The sequence below is a fragment of the Lissotriton vulgaris genome, chromosome 11 (assembly GCF_964263255.1).
Source record: "Lissotriton vulgaris chromosome 11, aLisVul1.2, whole genome shotgun sequence".
NCBI classification, from domain to species: Eukaryota; Metazoa; Chordata; class Amphibia; order Caudata; family Salamandridae; genus Lissotriton; species Lissotriton vulgaris.
Window position 1 is genome coordinate 700,312,185 of NC_141699.1, and position 13,173 is coordinate 700,325,357.

General features: G+C 51.1%; 1 protein-coding gene across 1 annotated transcript in view; it reads left to right on the top strand.

The window, feature by feature from the left end:
• LOC147683344 (erlin-2-B-like) overlaps window positions 1–13,173 on the top strand; it is a 332,794-nt gene that overhangs the window by 178,522 nt on the left and 141,099 nt on the right. The window contains exon 8 of the mRNA XM_086943779.1: window positions 1,106–1,164. Coding sequence (XP_086799905.1) covers window positions 1,106–1,164 — 59 coding nt within the window. The remainder of the gene's footprint in view (window positions 1–1,105; window positions 1,165–13,173) is intronic.

Genomic DNA, 13,173 nt, shown 5'->3' on the forward strand with positions numbered 1-13,173 from the left:
TGTTGGAGGGTTTCTTGATCGTGGCAAGGGTGTTGCCGGAGTCGTTGATCCACTGTCTGAGGTTGCGGGCGGCGGTGTCTGGGTTGGTGGGGTCAGCGGGTGGGCTCTGGATGAGGTTAGCTGGTCTTCGGTGACTTTGCTCCAGCAGCGGCGAGGCATCTTTTGGGTGCGGTGGTGCATGGTGGGTTTCTTGAAGATGAAGTGGTTGCAGCGATGGTCTGTCCAGTGGAGTTCGGTGGTGCGGTTGAAGGAGACGTGGGGGCTTGCGGAGAAGATGGGTCTAAGCGTGGGACTGGCGGAGTGGGTGGGTGTTGTGACGAGTTGTCTGAGTCCGAGGTTGGCTAGGTTCTCGATCAGGATGGTGGAGTTCGTGTAGTTGTTGTTCTCGGGTGGAAGTCCAGGTCCCCGAGGAGGATGTAGTCCGTGGAGGCGAGGGCGTGTGTGCTGACTAAGTTGGCGATGGAGTCGCTGTACTGTGGTCGGGGTCCGGGGGGTTCTGTAGATGAGGGTTCCTCTCAGGGTGCTGTTGAGGTCAGTGTGGATCTGGAAGTGCAGGTGTTCGGCGGTGCTGAGGGTGTCGTCGGTGTTGGTCGAGACTCTGAGAATGTTCCTGTTGATGATGCCGATTCCTGCTCCGTTGGTGCGGTCCCTGCGGGTGATCTTGTAGCCTTCCGGGACGGCTATTTATTTATTTATTTTATTTATTTATAACATTTATAGAGCGCACTGTTACCAATCGGTGTCCTGGCGCTGGCTATGGCTATGTCGGGTGCGTGGTTTAGCCAGGACTCCGTCAGGAAGGCGTTGTCTAGGGAGGTTGAGTCGAGTAGGTCCCAGAGTTCAACGGCATGTCTATATCCCAGTATCCTGAAGTTATCCCATAAAGCTCAAGCACACTGTGGAATCGAAAAGAGAGAAGTGAAAGTTTAATGTATTTATTATTCACAAAATTTGTCATTGTATTGATATTTGTAAAGCATGACCTTTTATTTATGGCGAACAATGTTTGCTACTCATATTAATAATTTGCAAGGAAGTCCTAACTTCTAATCATAATTGAACTCTTGATGATTATTCACTTGCCTCTTTTTGTTTTCTCCACCAGGCTGTCCGAGTTACAAAGCCTAACATCCCAGAAACGATTCGTAGAAATTATGAGCTCATGTAAGTATGTATGCTCTTTGAGAGAGGTATTGAAAAGGGAGAGATATTGAGTATATTCGGATACCATGCTCCCTCTGTACTGTCCAGTGCAACCCATGTTGAGTATCTTAATTCATTCTCATAAACGCATTAGTGAGCCGTAACTGGGTGATAAATCATTCAATTTGTTTTACTCTGTGTATGAGGTGGTGGCAGGTTTGGATTGTGTTTCTTTTAACTTTGTGAATATTTTGCGTGACTATTGTCTTGTAAGGTAAATTGCATTGCTAGTGTATTTTTTTTTCACAATCTACATTTGTTTTTATTAAGGAAACTGCAACATAGCAACAAAAAAAAGGATCATAATCATCAGAGTAACAGCCACGCCTTGAAAGGCAACTGAGTAGAGTCTCTGATGTAGAATCAACAGATGGGGTGTGACCGTGGCAGCTCCCATGGAGCGGATTGCACCGGTTGTAGTGACACATAAGGGCCAATGGACATTAGGATATTTGTTGAGCTTTGTGGGCTCAGTAGAGGTGTGATGGTAGACAAATTTGCACTACCGAACCCAGTAGAAATGTTAACTATAGCACATGCTAAGGTCTCGTGGAACCATGTGGGGCCCTGGTGGGCGCCAGGTCACCCCCCACAAGGTGTGGCACCCCAGGAGGGAGGACCAGAAGGCCAAGACGATTCCGAGACCAAACCGCTAAAACCAGCGTTACCCCCACTAAAACACAGCCGCCGCGGCAGCCTGGCCTAGGTTGATAGTCTCTAGGCTTGGCCCTGGGTGGCTGGTGTGCATGCAGCAGTGAAACACCAGTTGTGTAAGTTTCACAACATTGTGGGCTGCATTGTACATGTGTTAAAGACACAATACAGGACATGGTGTGAATGCTGTATCCTTTTCACCCATAATTTTCAGGGAGAACAGAAGACATCAGAAAAGTACCCTTCTGAAGTGCTAGGATCATAGTGAACACACATAGGTGTAGCAGTCCTCGTATGGCTTTGAGAATCTCTTTTGACCATCTCCTTATTTGACGTTTAGGCCAGCCCTGTGTGACATTGACAGTGCGTGAGTCTGTTAAAGGCGGCTCTTGCTTAAAATGAGAAGTTCAGGCTCAGCTGTTTGGAAGTTCCAACTAAAGTCTACCCTTAGCCAGAATCTACATTTTCTTTGATGGCGGAATGTGTGTAGTCTCCAGAGTACCCTGTATATCTGCAGAGAAAAGCTACTGTGAGACAACATGCCAAAGACCGAGATTATAATGCCTTTCAAGTGGGAAACAAGGAAGGATAGTGGTTGCAGTACACCATCTTGCAGACCTAACATGAAATGTGTTATAGATTAGTGAAAGCTGGGCCAATGTTTTTTAGAGTAGCATGGTAGGCTCCCCATTTTGGAAGCAGCTCTCTCTAAATGGGTGAAGTTTAGCACACTGTGTGATCTTTGCTGACCGACTATCAGTGGAGCTCTCCTTGCTAAGTCGTTGTATATCCCAGTGCAGGCCTCTTCAGCATAATGCATGTGCAAAGCATATTTTCATCTGTATCAACTCGAGTACCATGAATATTATCTTCATTTGTACTTTTAAAGGAACTGATAGATTTAGATTTCCTTTGATATTCTTCTTTTGTCACCTTTGCTACTGTATATAGATAATTAATGTATTTACTGCTGGTGTTCCGAAATTCATGTAGCTCCCCGGCGAGTAATTACGCGAAATTTCAGACCATTAAACCGACCTCTCAACTGATATTTGATGTACTTTTATGGCCCAAGTGGCCGAAATAAAGTTATTAACTGACTGATATTTTATGCTATGTTTTTGTGTGAAATGCATCCTTGCGTCGGTTTTGAATGTGAGGACTTCTGCTAAAAAAACATTTTATAACATTGTGCAAAAACGTTATTGCTGCTAACTGGAACTGTTCGCACTCCGTCCATTTGCCCAGTTTCGGTGCTCCTGCGATACTTATTTACCCAAGCAAAACACAATTACGCCAAGTAGTGTAATTTCATGAAATTTCACTTATAAATATAACCGATATGCCGGAAGTACGCAAATTACTCCGGGCCTAAATGACCGTACCACACAAGAATGCCAAAGATACAGACGAAATCTTCCTGGCATTACGGTTGAAAAAGGAGATGTAGAAATTAAAGTTGATGATGGTTCTGGAACTTTCTTAAGCTTGGAGACCAAAAAACTAGCACTATTCTTCCTTCTTCTAAGGCCTAAAAGTGCCCCGTCAGTAATCGCTGCCTTCTGAAATGAGGGTGTAAAGGATGCTACTGCGGCACCTGGCCTGTCGCTTTAAATTCCCCTTACACCTAAATTGCTTTAAACGCTCGAAGCGAAGTCGCTATAGGATGGAAAGCGGAACCTGCAGTTAACGCAGGTGAATGATGAGCAAAGTAAGAGTGGGAGTTTAGCTGCGCGCAGTGCCTGGCGCGGGGTGTCTGTGATCCATCTCTCTAAAACGGCTTCTAGACGCACAGAGCCAGCCAGTTACCTGAGGGGGTGCTTCTGCGTGTGGCTCAGCAGAAAAGGGTGCTTTAAAGGGCTCTTTTTAATGAAAGCATCATTTATACAAGACAGTTAGGGCCGTAAAGATTTTGTCTAATCATCGTGATCCTTTCTGCGCCTTCCAAACAATTAACTGTGAGTAATCCTGTGCTCTGAACTCCCCTGTGCACGAGGGTGCTTCTGCCACAAGCTAGAGAGCACACTCTTGCCCATCTTCGGCCTCCGGGGCGTAGCTTTGTGGGAGGAGGGGGCGGGGGGGGGGGGGGAGTTCTAGGGGGAAGGGTTGCACCCCCCTAATACATATATTTTCTGGCAAATAGTTGGGTACAGGTGCTTTCAGTCGGGGATAGTGAAGTGCCTGTTCGCTTTCACCAGGAATATTTACAAACACACGGACACAAACGCACACTCTCTCTCTGCTTTTAAAGTCTTCAAAAATGTTGATTATGTTACAAAATATTGTTTTGTCTGACTGAGTAAACCCTGCCAATCCACATTCGTCTCCCTTTCCACTGCCCCTTTAACTCTCTCACACACCCTGCTTGTCGTATTATGTATTTTAACATTATATGCCAATATGTGCTTGTAGGGAAATCTGTAGCTCACACTCCCCCTCCAATCTTACTGACCAAGCTGCGCCCCTGTTCAGCCTATGCCTCCGAAAGGGGTTATTTTCCTGGGGGGCTGGTTGCACAAGTACTTTATCATAATCGTGAGGCTGCGTTCTATAAACTAGACACTTATCGCTGATTTTGGAACCTCTGGTTGTGGCATCTAATTCTGGTTTATCTGCGTGAATAACGTTTTTTATTTAAAAAAAATAAAAATATTTATAGGTTTATTATGAATAGTACACAAGTTGCAGCAACACAAAACATGTCAAAGGAGTAGAAAGAAAAAGAGAAGACCCCCCCCCCCCCCCTCCCATGGACATCCCTTGTGGTTATAGCATATGACTTTGTGCATGTTTACAGAGAATAGCGTAGTTTACATTACAAGCATTTGTATCATGAGCAGTTCAAACAGAGCAAGGCCCAGCAAGGGTCTTAAACTGGATACAGTAGCGTGACTCTTACTTTCATGGCTAAGGTTAACCGATTTCCACCTGTAGCAACACTTAAGCAAGGGCATCAGCAGCATGTACCAGTGCCACCATCCAGTCCCTTTCATCCTGACGCACTGTAGTCCATTGCGGCTAGGTAACTCTGGTACAGGCTCCAAAAACTCTTGGGGCGATTCTGTTGGGGGAGTAGATCACTATATAGTTCTGACTGCCTATTGCAGTATAACATGTCCTTAGACCACTTGGCAAGTGTGGGGGTCTGTCCCTGAGCCCATCCCATAGCACTCTTCGCAATAAGCATTGCATATCCACTAATTTGCGCAACTCTTTCTTCAGCAGTCTAGAATTTCCAAGGAGTGCCAGCAATGGGTCAGTAGGGAGGGGCGTGCCCATGATGTTGCCTAACTTCAGGAAAGTCAACCTCCAGAAATTTTCTATGGCTGGGCATGACCAGGCTAGGTGCCATGAATCCCGCTGGATCAGTGTTGCATCTTTCAAACTCAGCGGTGTCTCTAAGGCCGAATCTGTGTAGTCTGGCTGTGGTGTAATAAGTTCTATTTAGGAATTAAAATTGTATAAATCTGTGTCTATAGTTGAGTGAAATGCGCCTAGTGGACTCAAAGCAGTACAGCCATGTGGTATCATCAATAATCATGTCTAGGTCACTTTACCACTCCAGCCTGGCCTTAGTGTAGGTGTTTTTGCGTTCATCCTGCACTAAACTATAAATGATAGATACTGACTTATTAGGGGAATCTGCAGGTAGTATGTGAGATGGGGGGCTTACTCCAGTGGCTCTATTGTGTCTTCACCGAGCAACCCGCAAAGTGCATGCCACACTCTAAAGAAGTGAAACCTCGTCAGCGAGGAAGTAGTGTGACCCTCCGCTTCTATTTCTGCCAAATTGCGAGCTGTGCCACCTGCAAATAGATCCCCAATTTTGGTGATATTGATTGTACTCCTTGCCCTCACCACCTCGCTTTCCCTGCAGGTTGGTAACCATTGACACCATTCCAGTGGTGTCGCGGGGGAATACAAGATAGCTCCTGTCTGCCTTTTTAGTAGGTTATGCCATGCATGCGCCGTAGTGTTGATTGAATCCAAGATCCCAGCACTTCTAGATGGGGTACGAAACAATTACACAGGAGAGGGTCAAGGGCGGTAGCCACTTTTTCTATTTGTATATGCGGGAGAGCTGTGTTTTGGTGAATCCAATAGTATGCGTGTGAGCACTGCGCAACTCTAATAGAGTTCAAGATCCAGAGCTCCCAATCCCCCATGGAGTAAGGGACCGTGAGAAAATTCCATCCAGCTCGGGATTTTACCTGTCCAGGCCAGCTTCACCATAAGTGACTCAACTTGTCTAAAACATTTTGTGGGGAGGACCATCAGGATATTGAGAAACAGGAAAAGGAATCTAGGTAACACCACTATCTTCATCAGAGAGATTTGGCCCAATAGCGGCAAGCGCAAGCAAATCCACCGCTCTATCTCCTCCTCCAGCTTAGTAATTGCCTTGCCATAATTCTCTTGAAAAACCACTCCGGATTCATGTCGACCTGAATATCTAGGTAACGAACTGTGTCAGTGGACCATGAAAGGGGAAATTCTAGCTCTATAGGCTCCATGGCTGGCGTCAGCGGAAAATATTGTGGACTTATTCCAATTTATCTTAAGACCTGAAAATTACCCCTATCACACCACCTCTCTCAGCACTGGGGATAAGTTGACTTCAGGATCTCTAACATATAAGATGGTGTTGTCTACATATGTGGAAACAATTAAGTTGTATCCCGGTAAAAAGGTATCCCTCTATGCCCATGGTGTTCCTTAAGTGCACACGCCAGCGGTTCTGCCACTATGGCATAGAAAAGCAGTGAAAACCGGCATCCTGCCGGGTGCCTCTAGTAATCTTAATCGTCGCATTCACCAAGTCCTCCACCCTTATCCTGGCAGTGGGGGAATTATACAGCACTCCGACAAGTTGTAAGAAGACTTCCCCAACACCCATTCTTCTTAACACAGTGGACATGAAGGCCCATTCGACAGTCAAAGGCCCTCTCTGCACAAGAAATACTGCTGCTGCTTTAACATCTTGCTTAGTGTGTTGAAGAGTGCCAAACACCTTCCGTAAGTTGTACATTCGGTTTCGCCCTGGAACGAATCCCGCTTGTTCTGCTTCTACCATCTGCGGGACCAAAGGAGCCAAGCGGTTGGCAAGTATTTTGGCAAACAGCTTGGTATCAACATTAAGAAAGGACAGCCATTTATATGAGGAACATTCGTTAGGCGGCTTACCTGGTTTAAGTAGAGTAGCTATCTTAAAGAAGCATGTTAGTGTTAGATTCCTTACCTTAGGATATCCCCAGGCGTCAGACTGGATCTGGAAAGTTTTGCGTAGCAGTACCCCTGCGTGTGGGTAGGCATTGTCTGCGGGTCCGGCGTCGGCGTCGTTGGCGCTGGGATGACGTCGTCGGAGTACTTAGACGCCGCCCTCGCGCGCTTATGTCAGTTCTTCTTTTTTCCGTGCCAGCAAGCGCAGGTCCGGAAAAAGCAGTACTCCTTAGTCACTCTTTGACCAACTTTTTCGATCTTTTTTGATCCTGTTTCGAGTCGTAAAGACTATAGGTGCCGGTAGGGATGCCCGGGTTCAAGCCCTGTGCCGATTGCAGCCGACTGATGTCTGTTACCGACCCCCACCGCCGGTGCCTGTATTGCCTTGGGGTCGACCATGATGACAAGTCGTGCCCCGACTGCCGGGCCTTGACGTCGAAGCTTAGGCGGGAGCGGTCCCGTAAGTGCCTCGAGCTCTGGCAGTCGGCCCGCGCCGTTCACGGTCCAGGTCGAGGAGGAGGTCGAAGGACCGGTCGCGGGGCCACAGTCATCGAAGCTCGGTGAGTCGACACCATTCGTCGGGCTCCAAGTCCTCAGGTAAGAGGCACAAGAAGTCGAAGAGACGACATCGCTCTTCTGACTCCCCCGATGCTCGCGCGACGCGGCCGGGGGGTTCGGGCGACACCGCCGGAGCGGCTTGGCGCCGCTGCCAGCTCCATACCCACCGGTCCCTGGGCTGAACGCGACGCCAGAGTAGATCGATGCCTTCCTCATGGCCATGAGGTCGCTCTCTCCTCTGTCTGGTCCCGCTGTGGCACCTTCGGGCCCCGACTGGGAGCCCCAGCGGGCCGAGTGCTTCGGCCCCCGCGACGTCGGGTGCTTCGGCCCAACGCCGCAGGTCCCCACCGGATCTGGGTCCGGATCCGGGTCGCCGCTGGTCGACCTTACGACTCCTCCGCCGGCGCCGACCCCCAGGGTGTCGCCCCTGATACCGTCCCAGGACGAAGTAGACCCCGGTCCCTCCCTTGGTCCGGATTCGGCGTCGGACCGGCGTCGCTTGACGCCGCACTCCACGCCGAGAGAAGAGCAATTCTTCTATGATCAGGCCCCATCCTTTGAACCTGACTATCAGGAGATGGGAGGCGAGGGGGACTTGGAGGGGTCTGAGGACCCTCTGGCACGAGAGTGCCAGTCGTTTCAGGACTGGGCAGTGGATCTAGGGGAGGCCAGTGTTTTGGACACTTCGCCCTACACTGGCTTTGTCTCCCCTCCTACCGTGGCTACGGAGGAGGGGGGCTGCTTACAGCGTGGTGCTGACGAGGGAGGCCAAGGCCTTGGGTCTTGAGCTCCCCGCCGCGTCCTTGAGGACTAACCTCCTCACCGAGGTCCTTAAACCACAGGCAAGCTCTTCGGAGCCTCTACTGCCGTTTAATGAGGCCCTTATTGACGTTCTGTTGCGCACTTGGTCCAGGCCCGCTACAGGTCCCCCTTTAGATCGGAACGTGGCCAGGCGCCACCGTCCGGCCCCGGGCGACCCTAGCTTCCTGTCTACCCACCCCACCCAGAGTGCCTGGTTATCCAGGCCTCTAACTCCCAGACCGCATTCCCGACTGCACCACCTAATCGGGAATCCAAAATGTATGAGCAGTTCGGTAAGAAGCTGTTCTCCTCACTTAGTTTGGGGTTACGGTCGGTCAACACCTCTTGCCTTTTAGGCTGTTACACTCACTCTCTGTGGGACACGGTCGCGGAAGTGCTGCCAGCTTGCCCGGAGGAGGCCCGGGTCAAATTCGCTCTTGCGGAAGGGCGGGATGCATCACGGTATTCTATCCGATGTAGGCTGGATACCACGGACTCGCTGGGCAGGGCGATTTCCACGACTGTGGCGGTTCACTGCCACACCTGGCTGAGGTCCGCCAACTTTTCGGCTGATGTCCAGAATTCCCTCATGTGAATGCCGTTTGATGGCCGTCGCCTTTTTGGCGACAAGGCAGACAGTGCGCTTGAGCGTTTCAAGGAATCCAGGGCTTCGACCAAGTCCTTGGGCCTGTCGGGCCAGCGCCAGCAACCTTCTGCCTTTCGCGGCCAAGGAAGGGGCGCCCCCTCACGTCCTGCCAGCCACGGGCCGCAGACTAACATACAGCGTGGCGGCGGACGTGGTAACCTCCGTGGCGGTGCCAGCGGACAGCGGCGAGGCCGTTCCACATCCACCCCCGCAGCATCCACCTCAAAGCCTTCCTAGTCCGAGCTTTCAGGCCCATTTGACGCCAGTGGGCGGCAGGGTTCGCCAGCACCTCCTCCACTGGCGCTCCATCACATCGGACAGATGGGTGCTGCAAATCGCCCGAAGGGGCTACACCCTCCCCTTCGAGGCGACCCCTCCAGCCATGCCGCCGCAATACCACCGCGTGTCGGGGGATCACTTGCAACTTCTGCAAGAGGAAGTTATGGCCCTCTTGGCCAAGGGGGCCATCGAGTGCGTTCCTTGGCCAGAAGTATGGTGTGGTTGTTACTCCCACTACTTCCTGGTTCCCAAGAACGGCAAAGGGGGCCTACACCCTATCTTGGACCTGCAGAACGTCAACGGCTTCCTCCGGAAGGAGAAGTTCAAGATTCTGACTTTGGCTCAGGTCTTAGTTGCCCTAGACCCAGAAGACTGGATGGTAGCGTTGGACTTGCAGGACGCATATTTTCACATCCCCGTCCTGCCGCCCCACCGGCGTTACCTGCGGTTCACTTTAGGCCGCGAGCACTTCCAGTTTACAGTGCTCCCCTTCGGCCTTACCAGCGGCCTTCGGGTGTTCACGAAAGTGATGGCGGTGGTCGCAGCCCATCTGCGCAGATTAGGGGTGTCAGCCTTCACCTATCTCGGCGACTGGATGTAAAAGGCGCGCTCGCCCCAGACAGTATTCAGCCATCTTCAAACTACAGCCGACCTCCTGCACCTGCTGGCGTTCTCCATCAATGTGCCGAAGTCACACCTGTGTCCCTCTCAGAAGCTCCTCTTCATCGGAGCGGTTCTGAACTCTGCGCAGTTTCGGGTTTATCCTCCCGAACAGAGGAATCTGGATATTCAGGCTCGGATTCCGATCTTTCGGCCTTTATCCCGAGTCTCGCTCAGGTTGACGCTGCGGCTTCTGGGGCTGATGGCCTCCTGCATCCTTCTGGTGCATCACGCTAGGTGGCGGATGCGGGCTCTGCAGTGGGACCTGAAGTTTCAGTGGGCCCAGCAACAGGGCAACCTATCCGACCACGTCCTTATCTCGGAGGGCACTGCAAGAAATTTTCAGTGGTGGCTCACGGATCGCGATTGGGTCAACGGCAGATCCCTCTCCCTACCCCAACCGGAGCACGTAGTGGTGACGGATGCAACCCTCCTGGGCTGGGGGGCCACATTGGAGAGGCGGAGATCAGTGGCCTCTGGTCTCCGGCGGAGTCCCGGCTCCATATCGACCTTCTGGAGCTGCGGGCGATTCTGCTTGCACTGAAGGCGTTCCTTCCCTCTGTCCGGGGAAGTGTAGTGCAGGTGTTCACGGACAACACCACCGCCATGTGGTACTGCAACAAACAGGGAGGGGTGGGGTTGTGGACCCTTTGTCAGGAGGCTCTGCGCCTCTGGCAATGGCTGCACCAGGGCGCCGCCCTGGTGGTTCAACACCTGGCAGGTTCCCTGAACGCCAGGGCGGACGAACTCAGCCGCCGGTGCATGATGGATCACAAATGACATCTGAACTCTGACGTGGCGCAAGGCCTCTTTCAGCGTTGGGGAGAGCCTTGGTTAGATCTATTTGCCACCGAAGAGAACGCGCAATGTCATCAGTTCAGCGCGTAGGAATTTCCAAGGCGGCACTCGCTCGGAGCCGCTTTTCGTCGCGAGTGGAGGTGCGGTCTATTGTACGCCTTTCCACCTATACCACTTCTGCCCAGAGTGCTAAAGAAGATCCGGTGCGACCGGGCCCAAGTCATCCTTTTGGCTCCAGGCTGGGCACTAAGATACTGGTATCCTGAGCTACTCAGCATGTCAGTCGATCCCCGGATTCGTCTGCCTCTTCAGGAGGACCTTCTGTCGCAGCAGCAGGGGACGGTTCTCCACCCAAACCTGTCCAGTCTCCACCTCCATGCGTGGAGATTGAGCGGCGACAGTTGAGGCCATTTGACTTGCCTCCTGAGGTCTGTGATGTGATTCTGGCAGCCAGGCGTCCCTCCACAAAATCAGTATACGCCTGCAGATGGAACAAATTTGTGGCATGGTGCACAGCAAAGGCTGTGGATCCCCTTTCTGCCCCCCTTTCAGATTTTCTCTTCTTTCTCTTGCCCAGCAGGGCTCTGCTCTGGGCACTATCAAGGGCTACCTCTCTGCCATTCAGCTTTTTTAAGGCTACATGATCAGCCTTCTCTTTTCAAGTCCCCTGTTGTAAATAGATTCTTGAAGGGCATCACTCACATGTTTCCTCCTGTTCCTTTCGTGATGCCTCAGTGATACTTGAACCTTGTTCTTACTTATTTGATGTGTGCTCCTTTCGAGCCACTTCACAATTGCCCTCTTAGTCTCCTCACTCTTAAGACTGCCTTCCTGGTTGCCATCACCTCTGCCAGGAGAGTGAGTGAGCTCCAGGCTCTTTCTTCCAAACCTCCTTTCCTTTCTGTCCATCCGGACAAAGTTGTCTTGAGAACGCGTCCCTCTTTCCTGCCCAAGGTAGTCACAGCCTTCCACATCGGGCAGTCCTTCACCTTGCCCACCTTCTTTCTGTCTCCGCATCCCTCGAAAGAGGAAGAGAGGCTCCACCGTCTGGACCCAAAACGTGCACTCTCATTCTATCTGGACTGCACACGTCAGTTCCGGTTGGACGACCAGCTCTTTGTTGGTTACGTGGGTGCTAAGAAGAGACGGGCAGTGCACAAACGGACCATCTCTCGGTGGGTCGTGTTGTGCATCAAGGTATGTTACTCTTTGGCTAAAAAGGAGTCTCCTGTTGGGCTGAGGCCCCATTACACTCGGGCCACAGCGGCTACTACTGCCCCGGGTCGGGGAGTTCCCTTGCAGAACATCTGTCGGGCAGCTACGTGGGCCTCGCTGCACACATTCGCTAGACACTACTGCCTGGACAGCCAAGTCCGGAGCGATGTCATTTTCGGCCGTTCTGTTCTCCCGGACTTTCTCGTGTGATCATTGGTTCGCAGACCCACCACCGGGGTTGGTATTGCTGGGGTATCTATTCTAAGGTAAGGAATCTAACACTAACCTGTTTCTTTCAGATGCACAAGTTACTTACCTTCGGTAACGATATATCTGTAAGAAACAGTAGTTGGTGTTAGATTCCTTACCGCCCCACCCATTCTCCCCGTTCTGAGAATCGATATCTAGGGTTAAGGTTCTTCCCTTTGAGGGCCCTAGATTCATGGCACCAGTGTCGGTTTTTATCATGGCTCTGCGTTCCTCGCGCGGAAAAGCTGTGTATAAGAACTGACGTCAGCGCGCGAAGGCGGCGTCTGAGGACACCGACGACGTCATCACGACGACGACGGACGCTGACCCGCAGACGACGCCTGCCGATGCGCATGGGTACTGCTACGCAAAACTTTCCGAATCCAGTCTGCCGCCTGAGAATATTCTAAGGTAAGGAATCTAACACGAACTACTGTTTCTTACAGATGTATCGTTACCGAAGGTAAGTAACTTGTGCATCAATGGAAGCATCTCGCCAGCCTCAACCATTTCCTTAACACCTTGGCTGCTGTGACTTTTCCCCTCCTGTGCTGAACTTGTATGAACACTATTGTTTCATGACGAGCTCAGCTCGTCATAAGCACAGCTCAACCGTGCCTCATGACGAGCTGAGCTCGTCATGAGCATCGAAAGGGTTAAACAAATTGATCGGGTGTGGGATCAGGATGTCTTTGAACTCTTTGTAAAATGCAACGGTTAGACCATCTAGCCCCGGAAGACTACCAGAGCGCAATGTCTTCCACACAGTGAGGACTTCCCAAGCGGTCTCATTAGGTGCTCCCTATGCTCGTCTGCCAGCCAAGGTAATTTAATATGCTCAATATAATCTAGGATGGCTGCAGCATCTGCTGATGTTATGGAGCTGTTCA